The sequence below is a fragment of the Setaria viridis genome, chromosome 9, assembly GCF_005286985.2.
Source record: "Setaria viridis chromosome 9, Setaria_viridis_v4.0, whole genome shotgun sequence".
Taxonomy (NCBI): Eukaryota; Viridiplantae; Streptophyta; class Magnoliopsida; order Poales; family Poaceae; genus Setaria; species Setaria viridis.
This window is the reverse complement of record NC_048271.2, coordinates 7,457,183-7,477,824: the sequence shown is the minus strand read 5'-3', so window position 1 is coordinate 7,477,824 and position 20,642 is coordinate 7,457,183. Positions and strand designations below refer to the sequence as shown.

General features: G+C 49.2%; 4 protein-coding genes across 4 annotated transcripts; 2 read left to right on the top strand and 2 right to left on the bottom strand.

Moving 5' to 3' along the window:
- Positions 1–197: 197 nt before the first annotated feature.
- On the top strand, positions 198–2,833 carry LOC117839762 (putative F-box protein At1g65770). Its single transcript, XM_034720177.2, has one exon. The coding sequence runs from the start codon at positions 1,164–1,166 to the stop codon at positions 2,304–2,306; it is 1,143 nt and encodes a 380-aa protein (XP_034576068.1). The 5' UTR covers positions 198–1,163; the 3' UTR covers positions 2,307–2,833.
- A 313-nt stretch (positions 2,834–3,146) lies between these two features.
- Positions 3,147–6,916, top strand: LOC117839764 (uncharacterized). Its single transcript, XM_034720178.2, has 10 exons — positions 3,147–3,425; positions 3,546–3,615; positions 4,103–4,170; positions 5,387–5,448; positions 5,555–5,636; positions 5,724–5,957; positions 6,224–6,352; positions 6,443–6,504; positions 6,590–6,702; positions 6,802–6,916. Exons 1-10 carry the CDS (start codon positions 3,375–3,377, stop codon positions 6,810–6,812), a joined length of 882 nt encoding a protein of 293 aa, XP_034576069.1. The 5' UTR covers positions 3,147–3,374; the 3' UTR covers positions 6,813–6,916.
- A 363-nt stretch (positions 6,917–7,279) lies between these two features.
- LOC117839766 (peptidyl-prolyl cis-trans isomerase FKBP17-2, chloroplastic) lies at positions 7,280–8,436 on the bottom strand. Its single transcript, XM_034720179.2, has 2 exons — positions 7,952–8,436; positions 7,280–7,844 (listed from the first exon to the last, which is right to left on the bottom strand). The coding sequence occupies exons 1-2, from the start codon at positions 8,287–8,289 to the stop codon at positions 7,439–7,441; spliced, it is 744 nt and encodes a 247-aa protein (XP_034576070.1). The 5' UTR covers positions 8,290–8,436; the 3' UTR covers positions 7,280–7,438.
- A 3,499-nt stretch (positions 8,437–11,935) lies between these two features.
- On the bottom strand, positions 11,936–14,554 carry LOC117839761 (DEAD-box ATP-dependent RNA helicase 21). The gene has a single exon (XM_034720176.2). It carries the CDS (start codon positions 14,479–14,481, stop codon positions 12,247–12,249), a length of 2,235 nt encoding a protein of 744 aa, XP_034576067.1. The 5' UTR covers positions 14,482–14,554; the 3' UTR covers positions 11,936–12,246.
- Positions 14,555–20,642: the final 6,088 nt, after the last annotated feature.

Here is a 20,642-nt window from a genome sequence, read left to right as displayed (position 1 = left end):
AGGCACACTCGGAAGAAAAAGAAATACTAAAGTTTCAAAATTTAGAAAAAACATTAGGAGAGTATGACATAAGCAAATAAGACTTTGAGAGAGTAGCACATCATGACCAGTGCTCGGTGTGGAATCTAAGATGCAACTAGTTAAATGCTTCTACAAGCACTAAGCAGGAACCTGAAAAAAAATCCATACGCAATCGATCAACACAAATGGGCTTGTAAGTCACTGTGCACGCATCTACCGCACCCTGCCCATATCGACATGGGGATCGCCCTGATCTGCTACCTACAACATCTGTCATGGCCCCGCCTTCATCAGCCTAGTGAACTCCTAATCTGAAGAGACGTAAATGAAATGGGAAAGGCATGTGAAAAAAATAAGACAGGGAAGAGAAAGGGGAGAAGGGGGAGCAAGGAACAACGGATTCACCGGGGATTGCTTCCGCCGCTGCGGTCGAGATCGTCGAAGCTTCCAGGACCACCACCATGCTCAAGGTCGTCACCCTTTCCACGGCCACGTCCAGGACCGCTCATCCAGGGATTGCTTCCGCCGCTGCGCTCGAGGCCGGCTTCCCTTCGACAGCCACGTCGTTAAGCTCCCGCAGCAGCGCCGAGTTCTCGCCATCGGCTCGTAGAAGCTCCGCCGCTGCCTTGCCCGGGCTCCACCACCTCGGGTGCCCCCCTTCTGGATCTTTCTGGATCTAGGATCCGGGTCAGCGGGAGCGTCCCTTCACGGCTTCACCCCGCTGGACGAGGAACTCAGCGATTCCTCTGTGGTGGCGTGCGTCGGCGGAGCGGGGAGCTCAGGGTCCCCGGCGTGCGGCGGCAACGGGAGAATCCCGCAGCCTCTGGCGACGGCGACGGCGACGCGAGGGTAACACTTGCTCGATGATCCCCGTCACAACAGGCTTAAATCTCTGACGGGCCGGTGCGGAATTTTCTCGGCCCAATCGACCAGCTTAGAAAGTACAATAAAAACAACCAAACCACCCCCAAATCGACGCGCGTGAGAAGCAAGCAACCCCCGGAACGCGGAGCCCCCTTTTATCCCAAAATGGGCAGCCGCCCCGCGACCGTCGCTCCTCCGCCGCCCCTCGCCGCGATCCCACAATATAACCCCCCCACCCCTCTGCTCCGCTCCTCCCCACGACGTCACCCGCGATCGCCATGGCGGACTGGACGGGGCTCCACGGGGATCTGCTCGACCTCGTCGTCGTGCGCCTCCCGTCCCTCGACCTCCTCCGCTTCCGCGCCGTCTGCGCCTCCTGGCGCGCCGCGGCCACCGCCTTCACCGCCCGCCGCGGCCAGCCTCGCCCCGACCGCCCCTGGCTGCTCCTCCCCGCCGATGTCGCAACGGATCACGACCACGGCCGCCTAGTCGTGCGCGCCGACCACGAGGTGCCCGTTGCCACCCTCCCCGCGCGCCTCGGCCGCTTGACCTCGCGCCGGTTCGTGCCCCTCGGCTCCGCTTGCGGCGCGATCGTGGCCGCCGACGACCGCGGCGAGATGCACCTGCTCGACCCCGTCACGGGCGGGCGCTGGCCGCTCCCGCCCGTCGCCACGCTCCCGCTCGTCGCCCGCGTCGAGGGCCTCCAGGTCCAGCACCGCGGCGGCGGCGTCCTCCCCGTCGGCGCCCTGATCCAGAAGGCCGTCCCGGTGCCCACCCCGGACGGCGGGGTGATGGTGGTCGCCATCTACCGCCAGCTGCAGCACCGCAACCAGTGGGCCACGGCGCGGCCGGGGGACCGCGCGTGGAAGTCCGTGGCGCCGACCAGCATCCCGGCCGTGGTCGACGTCGTCGTCCACCGGGGCCAGCTCTACGCCAACACGCGGTACGGGATGATGTACATGTTCCCGGAGCTCCATGGGCTGGGGTCGGCGTCCCCCGAGATCATCCCCTCCGTGACGCGCCGCCCGAGCGCGTACGTGGAGCGCAGCTTCTTGGTGGAGTCCCCCCGCGGCGAGCTGATGCAGGTGGAGCTGCTCCGCCCCGTGCGCGCGGCCGGCGGGGAGGGGTTCGTGGTGCGCGTGCTGGACGAGTGCGGCGAGACGTGGGAGGAGACGGAGGACATCGGCGACGCCGCGGTGCTCGTGGACGCGACGGGCGCCGTCGCCGCGTCCACCGCGGAGTGCCCCGCGCTGAGGCCCAACACGGTGTACTTCGCCGTGGACCTCGAGGGGGAGACGCGGGTGTGGGCGTACAGCCTCGCGGGCAGGCACAAGCGGATCGAGGTCGTGGAGGCGCTCCCGACCGCGGAAGGGTACAAGCCGCCGTGCTTCTGGTTCGCGCAGGTGTACTCGCAGCCGTGAAAACGAGTCGTGATCAGTGGGAATGGACCACGCCCGCTTTCTTCACCATCCAACTCAGCTCTATTCATTTCTAACTCAAAATTATATATTATTATGATCCGACTCTTATGGATTCCGATCCTTAAATTTGCTAGGCTACCACTCCTAGTCGTGATGCGTTCAAGTTCCGTTCGCTTGCTGCATTACCATACGAGTAGGTGTCGGATGGTTCGTCGATGAGTTCGTCGGGGGTGCATCTTGCAATCTGTCTGTCCTAAGAGCATGATGGCGTTGCTGAATCATCTTGATCGAGCACGCTACTCTTTCTTTCCTGTCTGCGTTCTCCAGGCTTCCTCGCTTTGCCTGTGGATTCTTCCACTTCCGTGTGTGATGTGTCAGTATATGCATATTTGTCTGGTAACGATATAATTTATGTGTGTTATTGTGTCATGATTCCTCGGCATAGTCCTGTTATTTCGCCCTCGGCATATTTGGCGCCCTCCTGTTATTTCGCCACATATACTAGTACAATTTAATTTCTGCATGAATTCTCATAAATTCGCGTTACAGAACGGGTCCTTTGACAACCAGATAGGACTTTTGAAAATTTCCCAAGCTAACAATGTTCATCAGTAATTGCAAGATTGTCGACTTCTGTTAGGATGTCAGTAACTTGTTTCCTATGTGGTGCCGTGGTGGGCTGCAATCTTCTCTTCAAAGAAGTGGGCGATCTCGTTCTCCATCTCCGGAGATTCGGCGTGCAACATTGGTGATCCGTTCTCCTTTTCTTCCTCCCCGCGCCTTTCGCTTTGGGCCAAGCATTTGTATAGCCCGCTGCGCAAGTATTCGCGGTCGCAGCACAGAATGGTCCGGTCCAACACCAGCCTCCCTGTCTCAACCCTGGCCACAAGCGCGCCCCGGGGCTGTGGCCTATGGGGATGACTCCCACCGGCCTCCGCCGCATCGGCCGTCGACCAAACCCACCTCGCTAAATACTCGCTCGCTACAGCTCTCCTCGCAATTAACGCGTGCCTCCATCACCACGAGCTGCGTCGAGGCGGTTCGAGGCGAAACAGAGACCCCGGAGCCATGGGGACCGTGCTGGATTCGCACTTCCTGGCGCTCACCGCCATCGTCACCGTAAGCCCCGAACTCCCCCCCTTCCCTCTCGTCTCCTTGAGCAAATTCTGGAACGCGCGGTTCTCCGACCGTGAGGGTTTGCTAACCCCCTCGTTCCCTTCTCGGTGGTGGTGCGTGTAGGTGGGGTACCAGCTGATGTTCTTCATCATCACGGCTCTCCTCCGGTTCGACAAGGTCACGGATTTCGCAGGTAACTACCTCGGCCAGCTCTCGCCTAATTGAGGCTTGAATGGGTTGCCAACTTTCCATAGCTGTCCTTAATAACTAAATAAGGCGCAATTTCTAGCATAATTCCGGCGGGGAATGTGAATTTAGTTTGCTGCTAATGCTTGGAGGGTATTGTTTTTGTCGTGATTAGTTTTCCTCGGGAGTTCAGTTTGGATGACCGTTAGCAAGATTGGTTAATGACAGTTTGTGCGGCCTCCGTTGCTCCAACAATCAACTACTGCCCGACATATAATAATCTCTCCAGTACTATAATTTTCCTACTTGTTTTTGTGAGCTTACATGCAACCTATCCTTTATTTTTACAAGTCAACCTTGCGTTCTGGACAATCTATCTGATAAAGCTGGTTATCTGTGTACCAGCCTCTGAAGTCTGAACTGACACAAGTTCTTTGTAGCATACTAGCTTTGTTGTTTTTTCTCCCCACCATGATTTGTGTTCCTCTTTCCAGGCAGTACAAATTTTGTCATAATCGCCATCCTAACACTAGTTTTGAAGGGAGCATGGCATTTCCGTCAGGTAATAGTTTGTTGATGGTAAATCTATTCGCTTCAATGTAAACATAGTCTGGTTGGTTCAGTAGGGAAAAAGCCTGAATTCATCAGAACTACTGGAGCCTTTTCATTTATGCTGCACTGTCTATTTTTTTGGAGCAAACACTTGAAACAAAATCTATTGGCCAATTGCCGCAACAACTTTGTTACTAGCAGTTGACTATGTGGATTACATAAACTGGATTTACCTTTTCTTACTGAATTTCTGTCATTGAGTGAAAATGTGAGTTATGGTAGCTGCAGCATGACCCGCAAGCTATTTATTGGGAATTTTGAGTTGCATTCTCTGTTTCTCTAGGTCATAGATCTCTGGAGTTACCGTGATTTTATTGATGTTTAGCTGGAGGTGCTGTGTACTATGGTATTTGTGGCAATCTAGCACGGTTAAAACTACCTCTGCAGTATCTAATATTAAATAACAAAGTTTACAAAGCTAGCAGGATTGCTTCGATAATTATAGTAGACACGGCAAATTCAACAATGTTTGTAAAGCTAGCAGAATTGCTTCACCCACTTACATTAAAATTAGATGCCTCAAATTTGTCAATGTTTGTAAAACTAGCAGAATTGTCAGTAACATTAAAATTAGATTAGAACAATTGTTAAACTTAGATGCTGCAAATTTTACATTGTTGTTAAAGCTAGCAGAACTATTTTGTCGCTTACGTTAAAATTAGAAACTGAAATTTTTTAATCATGTTAAGTGAATCCATCGAGACATGGTCATCTGATTCCATCTTCGTAGGAAAGGAATATATTCCCTCCGTTCCAAAAAACATGTCATTCTAGGATTCAAAATTTGTCCCAAAAAACAAGTCATTTTACCCTATTTGGTATGTGCATGAGCATTCGGCTATCAATTAGTGCCAAATATGGCTAATAAACAGGGGCAAACAAGGTCATTTTACCTTCTTATTAATCTGTCCTAAAATTCCTAGAATGACATGTTTTTCGGGATGGAGGGAGTAGGCATGTTTTTCTTCCTATAAAATCTATAAAAAAATGCTGGGAAAGAGATGAGCATAAAGTCTCAAAAATAGCTTTGTTTCTTTTAAAAGGAAATGAAACAAAAGGATAGTGCCCTTACACTGCAGTAATAGTTTATTTGCGATATCCTTTGTAGGAATAAATAAAGATCATTTTAAAATTTGTGCATGAAAAAAACTTGATCTTTGTTTCAGATTGTGCTGACAGTGCTTGTCACAATCTGGGGCCTTCGTCTGGGACTGTTTTTATTGATGAGGTATGCTGTATTGCTGTTACATGACAAATAATCATTTAGCATGACCAAAAACATGTCGATGTTGTTCAATAAATTGCTAATGCTTCTGTTTCCTAGTAATTTCCAGGATTATGCAATGGGGTGAAGATCGCCGGTTTGATGAAATGCGTGATAATTTGGGGAAACTAGCAGTTTTCTGGACTTTCCAGGTACCTTTTGCTACTTGTGTTCTGCTATTAGATCTGATCATGATTTTCACAAGAATACTCACCAGGCCATTTTTCCTGCTTGGGCAGGCTGTGTGGGTTTGGTCTGTCAGCTTGCCTGTCACTGTTGTGAATGCAAGTGACAGAAACCCCCCGATTGAAGCCAGGGATATAATTGGTTGGATAATGTGGTTGGTTGGGATATGCGTAGAAGCAACAGCTGATCAGCAGAAGCTTGTGTTCAAGAACTCTCCAAGTAATAGGGGAAAGTGGTGTGATGTGGGACTCTGGAAGTATACTCGCCACCCGAATTACTTTGGGGAGGTTAGTTATTTCATGTACACTCACTGACCTTGTATACTCCAGTTAATTCAGTAAGATAGCAAAAACTCAGCTGCCCTTAGAATAGCTACTTGTTAGTAATGGTTTGTGTAGTGATCTCAATGCATATTGTCGTTTACATGCTGATGAATTTTGATTGCAAGTACAGAATATTCTACATACAGCCTTTATGATGCCGATTAGTTTTATTCATATACATCAATATTGAAAAGTGACCGACATCTGTATAACAATTGAATCTGGTGCAGATATTCCTTTGGTGGGGAGTATTTGTAGCATCAACCCCAGTTCTCTCAGGTGCTGAATGGCTTGTGATTTTGGGACCTATATTCCTGACACTTCTGCTACTTTTCGTTAGTGGAATCCCACTCCTTGAGGTCAGCAACTGTTTTTGTGCGTTCAGATGGCATAACTATAGTGCTTGCAAAATACTAACACATTATATCCTTCATATTTCTATTGCAAAGTCATCTGCTGATAAGCGCTATGGACGATTGGAGGAATACCGTGTATACAAGAACACTACAAGGTAGACATAAATTTCTCTCCAGAGTCCAACCCCTGGTTTTCAGCAGCGCAGATTAACTGATTAGCGTGTTTATTGTTCTCTTCAGTCCCCTTATCCCATTGCCACCTGCTGTTTATGGAGCCCTGCCTGCATGGTTCAAGGTCGCCTTCCTCCTTGAGCTCCCCCTCTACAATCCTGGCCCGGGAAGTGATCCTATCAGTTGAGTGAAGCGTGCCAAATTGTTCTGCTGGTCTTCAGTGACAGACATGTATAGTATATGCCTGCAGTGTATTTATGGTTTCCTTTTGTTTTTGACAGAACTACAGTGAACCCATTGACGGGTCAGCCTAAATTTAGGTTGTTGTTTGTGTACGTGGCAATTATTTCCCCTTCGGTTCCAAGGGCTTGCACTGAAGTTTATCCTTATTTATCACTCGTGAGGCTCAGAAACATGTATCTTGTTGGCTAAAAGTTAGATTTCCTTTTGTGCCCCCTTTGTCTCCATGCGCAGATCAGTAGTGAGTTAGATCATGCAACAAGTGCATCTTCTAAGTGACTTGAGCGAACTGTGAGCCAGTAGTGAGTATCCCAATTTGGCAGTATCTGTTACGCAGCCATGGTATTTTTGTATCTTATATTCTCGTGTTAGTATACTCCTGACTTCTGAGCTTGTACCTTGTTGCCCTGCCTTCTCCCCTGCAGAAGCATTTTTTTCTTTTGTTTTCCTATCTATACAGGTCGATTTGGAACCAAAGGAAACAAAAGCCAGGCAGTAACGAAAACTTGAAAGATAGGATTAGGTAGCTTGCAAGAAAGTTTATTTTTTTTAAAAAAATCTGTTTCTGAGAAGCAAAACTCCCCCAAAACAGTTCATTTAATGAGATAAACAGTGTGCAAGCTCGACGATTAAAGGAGAAACTTGTCTCATGGCGACTGTGATCTATCTACCCGCGCCTCACGCCGGCGCGATGGACACCTTGTCGACCTGCACGACGTACTCGAGCGTGGCGCCGGGCGGTATCTGCACGTGCTCCTCCCCGAAGTCGGCGCCGTCGTCGCCGAACCCGAGCCCCGGCGGGACGATCACCCGCCGCTTGCCGCCGGCCCTCATGGAGCGCAGCACGTACTCGACGCCCTCGCACATGCCCCTGGTGTAGGGCCGGGAACCCATCACCAGCGCCAGCGGCCGCTTCCCCTCCCCGAACGTGTCCACGAACGCCTCCCCGCCGCCGCCGGCCACCCGGCCTTGCAGGTCGATCACCACCAGGTCGCCGGGGCGCGGGACGTCACCGCCGCCGACGCGCAGCTCGTAGTACCGGATGCCGTTGGGGAGCACCACCTCCTGCTCCTGCTCCACGTCCCTGCACAACAAGTGTCAGGCCTCAGGCTGGCACGGGATGGAAATGGCGGGCCTCTGTAACTGAATTATTCTAACGAACACGGCCACGGCTGGGTGAGTGGCACTGACTTGGTGTTGGCCTGCTGCTGGGCGACCTCGAAGCGGGTCTTGAGCTGCTCGGACACGACGCCGACGGCCAGGAACCCGGCCCACGCGAGCCCGGCGCCGATCCCGAACCGCCGCGTCAGCGACGAGGCCACCCAGTCCGTGGAGTCCGCGCCACCCGCGCGCTTCGGCCTCGCCGCCGGCTGCGCCTGCGCCTGCACGGACTGCTGCTGCGGCTGCTCGCCGGGTGGCGGCTGGTTCTGGACGCTGGGCGGGCGCGGGGGCTGAGCGCAGGAGATGCTGTGCGGCTTGGCGACGGGGCGGGCGAGGAACGCCGGCGAGCTGCCCAAGAAAGTGGCCATGGCGATACGGTGCTTCTCTCTCGGGTGAGGTAGCTAGGAGCCTAGGATGACGGTGTCGATATTTGCCGTCTCTTTTACCAAATCCGCATTTGTATGTTTCTGATATGAGCTCTTCTGATATTTTTTGGTCGGTTCTGGATGTGTGTTCCTGCGAGGAAATATGGCCACACATACACGGGCACGACTGCACGAAGGCTTATCTTGTTTCTCGTCATCTGTTTGTCTCCACGGGTACTTTCTTATCCAAGAGAAAGCAGCACGATAAAGTCACACAAGGCAAGGAACCAAGAAAGAACAGGCCTGAACTCTGCTGAAGTCTGAACAAACTCAGTTACACGTTCTAGTGGTATTAGATTACACGTACATTCTACCAGACGCAAGCTGAAAGAGATCATTGCCGGTGACAAGTTCATCGGCGGCTGGTTCAGATAGGCCCTGGGAAGATCCCTTCCTCCCTCTGCCTGTTCCACTCCACGACCCAGTCCGTCGGGCAGAGAGACCCGTAGTAGCGCTGGAACTTGTCGCACTCCGTCCGGTCGTCGCCGTCCTTGGCCTTGACGCACCGGTGGTACTCGGGGTAGCGCACGTAGCAGTGCCGCGTCTGGTTCTGGGTCGGGAAGCAGAAGTCGGTCGGCGCCGTGCGCAGCTCGATCACGGGGCGGCGCCCGTCGGCGACGTCGTCCGGCAGCGTCGGAGTCCGCGACGCTGCCCGGCTCGTGCGGGGGCCTGGGCACCGGCTCTCCTCTGGCCACGGCGGCCATGTCCCTGCCGCGCGTATTCTCGTGCGCGGACAACGGTGAGCTCGACATGGCTGCGGATGTGCTTATGCTTGTGCGGCTTGTTCCGGCACGGCAGGAGTTAGGGATGCCAGAGAGCCTGTGCTGGTGCAGGAGCAGGTAGCCGGCGGGAAGGACGCCGGACGCCAGCCGATCCAAACCAGGGCTAGGGGTCCTTTTGCAAATATTCGGATAGCGATCCAAATTAGGGGGTTGTTTGTAAAATCCGGGGGACAATATGAAAATAATTGGATCTCGATTATTAATCTTGATCCAAATAGAGGGGGTGTTTGTAAAATATGGGGGGCAATACGCAAATAACCGGATCGCGATTATTAATCGCGATCCAAACCAGGAAGCTTCTTACAAAATTCGGCGCCGCCGACATGGCGGCCGTCGACGTCGCGCGTGTGCCGCACGAACCTCCGGAGAATCCGCGTCCCAGTTGGTGCCTCCGGATCCCCTCGCGCGCCGCCGCCGCCGCTGCACACGGCCCTAGCTCCAGGAGATGCTGCGAGCGGCAAAGGCAGCTCCGCCGTCGCGGGTGTGTCGAAGCGTGCGGCGCCCGGTGACGCGGATGGTGCAAAGAAGCGACGGTACTGAAGGCCTGTTCGCTTCAGCTTATAAGCCGGCTGAAAAGCCGAAACGGCTGATTTGTTGTGAGAGGAAAATACTGTTTGGTGGCTGATAAGCCGGCTGAATAAGCTGAAGCGAACAGGCCCGAGATTTCCTTGGCTACGCGGATCGAGCGGCTGCAGGTTCGCGGGAGGCGGCTTTCTTGTCCCTGGTTGCCGCCGCTCCCAGCTCTTTCTCCTCTGCTCTTTCTTCTCCACGACACCAATCAGCAGAAGCCCCATCGATCTCCCTCTGTTCTTCCTCTTCCACTGCCAAGTATCGATCCCTACTCCTCCACAGGCAGACAAGCAGCCAATCCAAGCACCAGCCATCTTCTCTGCCGAACCAATCAGCAGCACAGCATCTCCTTCTCCGCTTCTGTCAGCGACGAGCAAGCAAACCAGCGGCCTGCAACTTCTCTCTCTGTTCCTCACGGCACCAGCGGCTACTCGTCTTCTATCTCATGGCAGGCACATCGCACAGCAACTCTACAGAGCTGATTGAGCTTCTGATGTTTAGTTTGCTTGCACGGAGTATTTGCATGTTATAATAGTGACATTGGGTCGAACTATAGTCGTCTAAGTTTATAGGTGGTTAGGACGAAATTGCCTTTAGCAGATCGAGCGAACCCTTCTGTTCTTTTCCTTTTTTTTTTTTGGTTTCGATGAACTTCTGTGCTCTTTTCCATTTGTTGTTTCGATGAAACTTAGAATTGTATCCGCTGTACTTGCTCCTTAGTATTGTTTGGCATACCATGGCTGCAAACGTGGTGTGCAACTATTTTACTTTGGGTTCTTCATAATGGTGTTGAGCTGCTTTAGTTTCCGGTTAGGTGTGCCTTTTTTGGGTTGTAAAATGTGCTGTGCTGCTTACCAGTAATTGAATGTGAGTTGACGTGATCACAAGAAATTAGTGTGGTATAAGGCTTGGAGATTATGGAGAAATGATCTTGAACAGTTGATTCAGAGCCTGTGCTTGTTTGTTTCGATGAATAGAACTTGTTCACGTCATCTGAACAATAGAATGCACCCTTCCTGAACACTCTGTATACAGTGTCAACATTGCCAATGATAACGAGTAGAATCACTTCGAAACGAGCTTCAGAATATATCACAATCTTGCTATGTTTACAAACAAAAGGTCAATATACATCAGGGATAATTAAAGTCCACGTTCAAATGTAACAGGTCCAAATGAAAATCGTGCGGACGACTGAAAAAAAAAGACTACAATATAAATTAAAAGGATAACAAAAAAAAAGATGATAGCTCAAATAAAACAGGTTCATAACTTGCTGTTATCTGCACCCTAAGAAACCTCTGCATCCTAAGAAACCCGGCGCGATCCAAGCATGTGGATATAATTGCTAAGATTTCAATCATTGGCAAGAATCAATATCCACAAGTACAGTATACCATACTTCATCAACTTCATATTGGATTCAGACCGTATAAACACAAATCAAACTTGAAATGGTGAGGATCAAAGGGAAGCAAACAGCCGAATAAGAGGAATTATTTAGCAAAAATTGTTTTCTGCATGGATAATGAGCACCCAAAACTACTAGGGAAATGTCTATGCACCATTTTTCATTAAAATCTGAAAGTTCACTGCTTTAAGACTTTATACCTAACAATTTTATGACTAGCAGGTACCTCTTGTTATCCTATGCAACACCACAGCTAAGATAAATATTCAGAACTAATTTTTTTGTACAAGCATATAACTAACATACACAATCTAATAGAAAAACATAGAACACTAGTTAAACAGAATATATGCTATGTTAGTACTATTTGACACCATCTACAAATATCGTATAAGATTATTCTGCATGGACACTTGTTTGGTATAATCATTGCTCCCTAGCCAAAACATTGTCACCGGATTTAAAGTTCTAAATGCTGCCAGAATGATCCACATCACTAATGATTCAACTGGTTTTAGCACAACCAACCTAGGCTCAGAAGTATAGCGCACTGCACTTCACCATATTATTCTAAATGCCCAGAGTGAAAGCAAACAACAGGGACCCAATTGATTTAGTTTCTTTTGTACTACTGCCAGATCAAAGGTCAGAGAAAGTTATAAAATTGATCACCGAATCACCACATAGCAGGAAAATAAAATGTAATAAGAAATAAAATTAGCACCTCTTCGAACTAAAATGATGTGAACTACATGCAATACATCTCCACAATGAGAGTCAGATAATGTGCTCTCTGCAAAAATGATAAAAGAATGACTCCGAAGTCTGAAGCAATATGCTACCTAAATATACCAAAAGCATTTATAAAATACACAGGGAATACTATAATTCAGCCATGTCAAAGCTTGCAAAATAGCACAAAATTATGATAGGATACACATGGTCCACAGCTAAATCATCACCAAAACATACTAAAGTTATGACAATATAAAGCCAGCTTTCAAACATAAATTAAAATATCTCTAATCATAATAGTCTTTGTACCTCTTCAACACTAATCTAGATCCCTCTCTTTCCAGTAGAAATTGCGCTCATACTAGTCCAAAAGATCTTCAACCGCTACTTCAGTAGGTCGCTTCAATGATTTGCGAAGACTGTGTCATTTCTCCTTGGAGGTCTATCAGGAATTGAGCCTGGCTTAAATTTTGATGCCTCATGTCTTGCAAGTTCAGGAGGCACAGGACTGTTGCTCTGAATGAGCATCTGCTTCAGATCAAAGAAAATATCAGTATTCTCCAGCGTTAAAAATGAAGTTGCTACTCCCTTCTTTCCAGCACGTCCTGTTCTTCCAATGCGATGTGTGTATGTGTCAATTGAACTAGGCATCTCATAATTAATCACATGTGCGACATCAGGAATATCAATACCACGCCCTGCAACATCAGTAGCCACAAGAACATTGAAACGTCGGTTTCTGAATCCGTCAAGGCTAATCTCTCTCTGGTCTTGTGACTTCCCTCCATGTAGGGTTGTGACACGGAAGCCTGCCTTGTCCAGATCCTTAGCACGCATGTCCGCTGTCTTCTTAGTATTGCAGAACACAATGGCTGTCTTGTCTCCAAGATCCATGAGTATCTTCTGGAGCCGTGACATCTTCTCTTGCTCCTTCACCATGATCACGTTCTGGGTGATCAGATCAGTGGCCTTGCCAGCTGTACCGATTGTCACCACAACTGGGTTCCGGAGATACTTCCTAGCAAGACGCTCTACAGCAGGTGGCATGGTGGCACTAAACATATAAGTTGTCCTGTAGATCCTCTTCTCATCAAGTTCCTCATCCTCATTCTCAGGTTTCAAGTTACTTGATGGCATCGCATCAAGGACACCAACAACTTGTGGCTCAAAGCCCATATCAATCATCCTATCAGCCTCATCAAGCACTACATAATTGCACTGGTTGAGCACAGCATACCTCCTTTCCAAGCAATCAAGAAGCCGGCCAGGTGTTGCAATTACAATCTCACAGCCCTGCCTAATCTTGAAACCCTGCTCCTCAATGGACTGACCACCAACAATTGATACAACTTTAATGCCCAGATAGGTTGCAAATTTCACAGTCTCTTCCTCAATTTGTTGAGCAAGCTCACGAGTAGGTGCCATGACAACAGCATAAGGACCCTCAGCCTCGTTATCCTCACTTATGGGTGGCAGTCGGGTAATGTACGACAGCATGGGGAGTACAAAAGCTGCAGTCTTGCCAGAACCTGTCTCAGCAATACCAATAACATCACGCTGCTGTAGACCAAGTGGAATGGCAGCCATCTGGATTGGTGATGGTTTTTCATAGCCAGCCTTGTCAATGGCACGAAGCAGCTCAGTCCCAAGCTTGCTCTCACTCCACTTCCGCATTGGACGCGGTATGCGAGAACCCTTGTAGGAGATATTGAAGTCCTCACGGAAAATACGCCAATCCCGCTCGGTCATCTCCTCAAGCACCTTCTCAGACCAGTGCCTGTCCACACGCATGTCAAATGCATCATACATTTCAGCCGCAGCAGCCTTCTTCTTATCCACCACATCATCCTCTGGGCGGTCCTCCACACCAGCCTTGCGCCGCAGCTCCGCACGGGTCTCCTTCTCGTGCGCGGCTGCCGCCTTCTTCTGCTCACGGCGGTCGATGCCAGCAAGGAAGCCCCGCCCAAAGAGCAGCCGGGCCTCGTGCGGCGACTGGTAGAGGGTGTTCATGTCACGGCTGGTGTCCTCGGTGTTCTCCCAGTCGAAGGAGAAGCGGAACTTCTCCGAGGGCTTGATGACCCGCTTCTTGGGCTTCTTGGACCCCAGGTACTGCTCCTTGATCGCGTCGAGCTCCTTCTCACGCTCCCGCTCCGCCATCTTCTCCTGCCGGTCCCTCTCCCGGTCCCCGCGGTCTCCACGCTCCCTGTCCCGGTCTCGCTCCCGCTCCCGATCCCTGTCCCGGTCGCGGTCGCGCCGGTCTCGGTCTCTGTCCCTGTCCCTGTCCCTGTCGCGGCGGGAGGAGTCGTCCCGGTCGCGCTCCCGATCCCGATCTCGGTCGCGGCGGGAGTCGTCGTCGCGGCGGCGGTCCCGGTCCCGGTCCCGGTCCCGGTCCCGGTCGGAGGAGTCTCGGTGGGAGCTGGAGGACTCACGAGGAGCGGAGTTGGAGCCGGACGGGGGAGGGCCGCCCGGAGGCGGCGGCGGAGGGGGCCGGGGCAGGGACTGGAGGAGGTCGAGCGCGGTGCGGCGCTGGTCGGAGACGGCGGCCTGGCGGCGCTCGAGCGCAAGGCGCTCCCGCTCAGCCTTGGTGAGGAACACGGGCTTCGCCGGCTCCGTCATCGCGTCGGCTGAGCGCTTCATGGCGGCGGCGGCGTGGCAGATGTGGCGAGGGGGAAGGAGGGTTTGCGCCTGTGTGGCGGACGATAGATTCGGTGAACAGAACGAAGGCCGCGTTGCCAGGGCTGAAGTTACCGACTTTCCCAAATTGGGCCGTGTTGGTCATCGGCTCGATGGCGGGCGGCACCGACGTAGATGTGGGCCTGAATTTGTGCTGGAGATGTGTGTGGGTCAAAGTTTCGGCAAAACGCTGTACACGGCCCACGCTGTGTCCACAGCCAGCGGAAATCCTGTCCATCTTCCGGAAGATGGATAGGCCCTTGACCTTCCAATCTTTAAGATTCGTGCAGCTATTCTCGACCACACGATTTTTTCTCCTTCCTTCTTCCTCCCGTCGCCTCCCCGCCTCTCTCTCATCTCGCACGCACGCCGCCGCCAAGATACAAGGTCGGGGGGAGGAAGCTTGCTAGAGGGGCAGGAGGTGGGCGCCCTAGCACGGCGGCTTGGTCGCCGCCAGGCGCAGGTGGTGATCGAGACCGGCGGTACTTAGGGTTAGAGGTCCGGGTTTCGAGGGTTCTAATGACCATCGGCCTTAGAAGAGGAGGAGGTTGGCAGCGGCGGCAGGCCCAGCGGTGGTGGCGCTTCGGCCAGTGGGAGGGGGGGCAAGGCGGCGCAGGAGTGCTGCTGACCGGACGGGGCTAGACACCCAGTGGGTGGTGGCCGGCGGCGGGGGTCACGAGTGGCATCGGATTAGGAAGGGTGGGGTAGAAGGCAGCGGCAATGTGTCAGTAATGCAGAGGAGGAAGAACCGATGGCAAGCAGGAACACCAGGTTCAGGAAAGCTAACCCAGGAGTCTTCGCCCCAGAATGGTTTGCATAGCATCTCCTTCACTTATCGGGCCCAGCCCATGTAATAGCTTTTAGACAAAGTACTTATTAGCCTGGAGAGGAGGGGAGAAGGAGGACAATTTTGGTAAACAACATACTCTGTTCTTCTTCTTCCTTAAGGCAACGGACCTCTGGTGCCGTATCCATCTATCTTGCTTCCTTCCCTTGCTTCCTGCCTTTGATCCGAGTCCTTGCTACACTTGCTGCTAACAATTGATATCAGTCTAGCCGATCCTCGGGTGAATTAGTTCATGCAGATTTGGATCACGTTTCTCCCATGATCATTATATCTGGTTTTAGCGCCGCCACGGAGCGATGAATCCCGAAACCAAGATCATACTTGATGAATTCACCAAGCACTTCGATGAGCTAGAGTCGAAGTGGGACAATCGCTTCTCCGAGTCCGACGACAAGTGGGAGCGCAAGTTCGCGGACCTTAAGATCGCGCAGGACGCGTGTCTGGATGCGTTGGAGCGCGTGGCGTCGTCCTTCGAAGATTGGAGACCCGACATCGACGGCACCGTCGATGACATTCGCCTCGAGGTTGGGAAGCTGAACAAGCACTGGGAGCATGCGGTTCTGGATCGGCAGCCTCCTCTATTGTCGATCACACCTTCGGCTGCCGAGCGCCCACCTACTTCGAGTGAAGCCGACAGGCCCAAGGCACTGCGTCAACAACTTCCACCGGGAGGATGGGTATGGGGTCTGTTACAACATTGCTTTATCCCTCGATCAAGGGTGCGTTGCGTCTTCCTACTCCTCCACCTAAATCTATGGTTTCTCATTTACCTAGCAATGGTAATCGTTTCAGATCTGCTAGTCCTTCAGGTTTAGGTTCTCGTAGGCTTCCTAAGTTGAATTTCCCATCGTTTGATGGCACCAACCCTAAACTCTGGCTTAGTAGATTTGTTGATTACTTTGAGCTATATGATGTTGAGCAACATCGTTGGATAATGGTTGTTACGATGCATTTTGTTCCACCAGCTTCTCATTGGTTGCCATCAATAGACCACAAGCTTAAATCCTGCCTTTGGTCTGAATTTTCTTCCTTGTTGTTAGATCGTTTTGGTAGAGACCAACATGAGCTCTTGGTTAGGCAGCTTCTTAACATTAAGCAGTTAGGTTCTGTCTCTAAATACATTGAGAAATATGCTGGCTTAATTGATTAGGTCAAGCTAATCCTATGCATCATACCATGCGTTTTATTGATGGTTTGAAAGATGAATTGAAAGCTTCTGTGCTTATTCAATGCCCCCACGATTTGGATACTGCCTATGTTCTTGCTCAGTTGCAGGAGGAGTTATTGGATTCCGGTCGAAAGAAGGAATGCAAGAAGATGGACTCCAATTATTCCAGCAAGGCTTACTTCAAGTCCGTTTTGCCTGTTCCACCTCAACCATTCAAGCAAAACAAAACACATGAATTCCTCATTTGAGGACAGAAAGTCGACAGAATCTACTTGGGCCTCTTCAGCAGAAGACAAGTGGCGTGCTTTGAAAACTTTCAGAAGATCAAAGGGGTTACGCTAGTATTGTGCTGAAAAATGGTCTAAAGACCATAAACGTTCAGATACTGTGCAGTTATATGTAGTACAGGAATTGATGGAATTATTTCAACTGAAAGAGGAAGATGACTCAACAGTCAGGGATTCCAATACTGGTGATGATCAGTTGTTTCTCACTATTTCCTTGGTTGCTGTCACTGGCATTCCTTCTCCAAAGACACTCTGTCTTTCTGGTCGAATTCAGGGTCATCAGATGAAAGTTTTAGTTGATTCTGGTAGCTCTCATTCATTCCTCAGTGATACTCTTGCATCTGAGTTATTAGGAGTTGTTCCTATGCAGTTCTCTATGACAGTGCAGGTAGCTAATGGTGAGAAGTTGAATTGCTCATATCAAATGCCACAGGCAGTATGGTCAGTTGAAAATTATGAGTTTTCTATTGACTTGAAAATTCTCAAATTGTCTGCTTATGATATGATTCTTGGCATGGATTGGCTGGAACTCCACAGCCCCATTCCTTATAAGGACTCTACAGCTCTTCTGTATGGCAATCTCCCTGCAACCCTAGAGGGCACAATTATCCAAGTCTATGCAATTGATGTGTTTGTTACAGATAATCAAGTGATGGTGTCTATGCCAACTGAAATATAAGATCTTATTCAGGAATTTGCTGAATTTTTTAAGGTCTCTGTAGAGTTACCTCCACCACGAGCTTGTGACCATGATATACCTCTAATAGAAGGTGCTACTCCAGTTCAAGTGAGACCTTATAGATATGCTCCAGCTCTAGAGGATGAAATTAAGAAGCAGATCAAAGAAATGTTGAAGAATGGCCTGATTCGGAAAAGCTCAAGTCCATTTTCATCTTCAGTGCTACTGGTCAAAAAGAAGGATAATGCTTGGAGGTTTTGTATGGATTATAGACATCTTAATGCTATCACAATCAAGAGCAAGTACCCCGTGCCCATAATTGATGAATTTCTAGATGAGCTGGCTGGAGTTTCTTGGTTCACTAGTTTGGATCTTTGGGCTGGATTTCACCAAATTAGGATGAAGCCAGGGGAAGAATACAAAACAGCCTTGCAAACATATTGTGGTCAATTTGAATTCAAAGTTATGGATTTTGACCTCACAGGTGCCCCTGGTTCATTCCAAGAAGTAATGAATTCTACTTTGACCCCCTTATTTAAGAAAATTTGTGCTACTATTTTTTGATGATATTCTAATATACACTGCCTCGTATAAAGAACATGTTAATCACATCAGAATGGTATTTGAGCTATTGGACAAAGATTAGTGGAAAATTAAATTGTCTAAATGTTCTTTTGCAAATAGAAAGATTTCTTATCTGGGTCATGTAATCAGTGAACAAGGTGTGGAGACAGATCCTACAAAAGTTTCTAGTATTTCTCAGTGGCCAACACCTACTTCTTCCAAACAGTTAAGAAGTTTTTTTGACTAGCAGGGTATTACAGGAAATTTGTAAAGGCTATGGTGTGATTAGCAAACCATTAACTGAACTACTTAAGAAAAATGTCATATTTGTCTGGACTTCTGTACATGACAAATCCTTTCTAGCTCTTAAAAAAGCACTATGTACTGCTCCTATACGTGTACTTGCATTGCCAGATTTCTCCAAACCCTTTTCAATTGAAACTGATGCTTGTGGTACTAGGATAGGGGTTGTGCTTATGCAAGATGGTCATCCATTAGCTTACATTAGCAAAGCTTTGGGGCCTAAGTCACAAGGCTTATCAACATATGAGAAGGAGTATTTAGCTATATTGATGGTGATACAGCAGTGGAGATGTTACTTGCAGCAGCTAAATACTCCTTCTCATATGTTGATAAGCCTTGTGACTGAGGCCCCAAAGCTTTGCTAATGTAAGCTAATGGCAATACAACAGTGGAGATGTTACTCGCAGCATAATGAGTTCACCATTTTCATTGATCAGAAAAGTTTGACACAACTCACTGAACAAAGGCTCCACACACATTGGCAACAGAAAGTCTTTTCTAAACTCCTTGGCCTTCAATACAGAGTAGTGTACAAGGAAGGGGTTGAGAATAGAGTGGCAGATGCCCTGCCCAGAAAGTTAGCTTATGAGATGGTGTGTGCTACAATTTCTTCTCTTACTCCACAATGGATGCAAGATGTGATTGCAGGATATCAGCAGGATGAGTGGGCCCTCTCATTGCTGGCCAAACTTGCTATTGATCCAGAGGCTGTTCTCAATTTTTCTCTGCAAAATGGGTTGATGAGATACAAGGGAAGGATATAGATTGGGGCCAATCCTGGTCTTCAAAAGAAACTTCTGTTAGCCTGTCATAGCAGTGCATTAGGTGGACATTCAGACCCAGTGACGCGCATGAGAATGAAGAAATTGTTTGCCTGGAAGGGAATGAAATCAAATATTACTCACTTTGTCAAACATTATGTGGTTTGTCAGCAAGCAAAACCAGATAGAAGTAAGCTTCCAAGATTGCTTTAGCCTTTGGAAGTGCCAGCTGAAGCTTGACAGATAATTTCAATGGACTTCGTGGAGGGTCTTCCTTCTTCAGGCTCAACAAATTGTGTTTTGGTGGTAGTGAATTACCTTACCAAGTATGACCACTTTATTCCAATGCATCACCCCTTTACTACTGCTACTATGGCCAAGTTGTTCATGGAGAATGTGTATAAGTTGCATGGTATGCCAAAGGTAATAGTTACTGATCGTGATAGGATTTTCACAAGTCTCTGGTGGAAAGAGCTATTTCGTTTGGCTAACGTGACTCTTCGGATGAGTTCCTCCTATCATCCGCAGTCTAACAGCCAAACTGAAAGATTGAATCAAATAATGGAAACATACCTATGATGCTTTGTCAATGATGTCCATCCAAGTGGTCGCAATGGTTGTTATTAGCAGAGTATTGGTACAACACATGCTATCATTCTGCTATTGGGAGATCTCCTTTTCAAGCTCTTTATGGATATGAGCCTAAGCATTTTGGTATTGATGATGCTACTACAGTTTCTGTTCCAAAACTATCATCTTGGTTATATGACAGGTAGCTTATGAATACCCTGCTCAAGCAACACCTGACCAGATCTCGTCTACAGATGAAATGATAAGAAGATAAGAATAGGTCAGAGAGACAATTTCTGTGGGAGATATGATGTTTTTGAAAATGCAACCATATGTGCAGACTTCATTGGCCCCTCGAGCTAATCAGAAATTTGCTTTCAAATACTATGGTCCATTCAAAATCATTGCTAAGGTGGGCAAGGTGGCTTACAAGTTATTGCTACCTGATTCTTCTTCCGTCCATCCAGTATTCCATGTCAGCCAGCTGAAACAAGCGGTTACTAAAGGTACTGAGGTAATTCCTGTCATGCCTTCTGATGTGGACTCTCCTCGTGTGTCTGGAAAGATACTACATCATCATCTAGTCACCAAGGGTGTCCAACCAGTGCAGCAGGTGTTGGTGAAATGGTCCAATTAGCCGCTGGAAATGGCGACTTAGGAGGATGCTATTGCTTTACAGCAGCTTTATCCTTTTGTGCCTGCTTGGGGTCAAGCGACGTCTTATCGGAGGGGGAATGTCAGTAATGCAGAGGAGGAAGAACCGATGGCAAGCAGGAACACCAGGCCCAGGAAAGCTAACCCAAGAGTCTTCGGTCCAGAATGGTCTGCGTAGCATCTCCTTCGCTTATCGGGCCCAGCCCATGTAATAGCTTTTAGACAAAGTACTTATTAGCTTGGAGAGGAGGGAAGAAGGAGGACAATTTTGGTAAACAACATACTCTGTTCT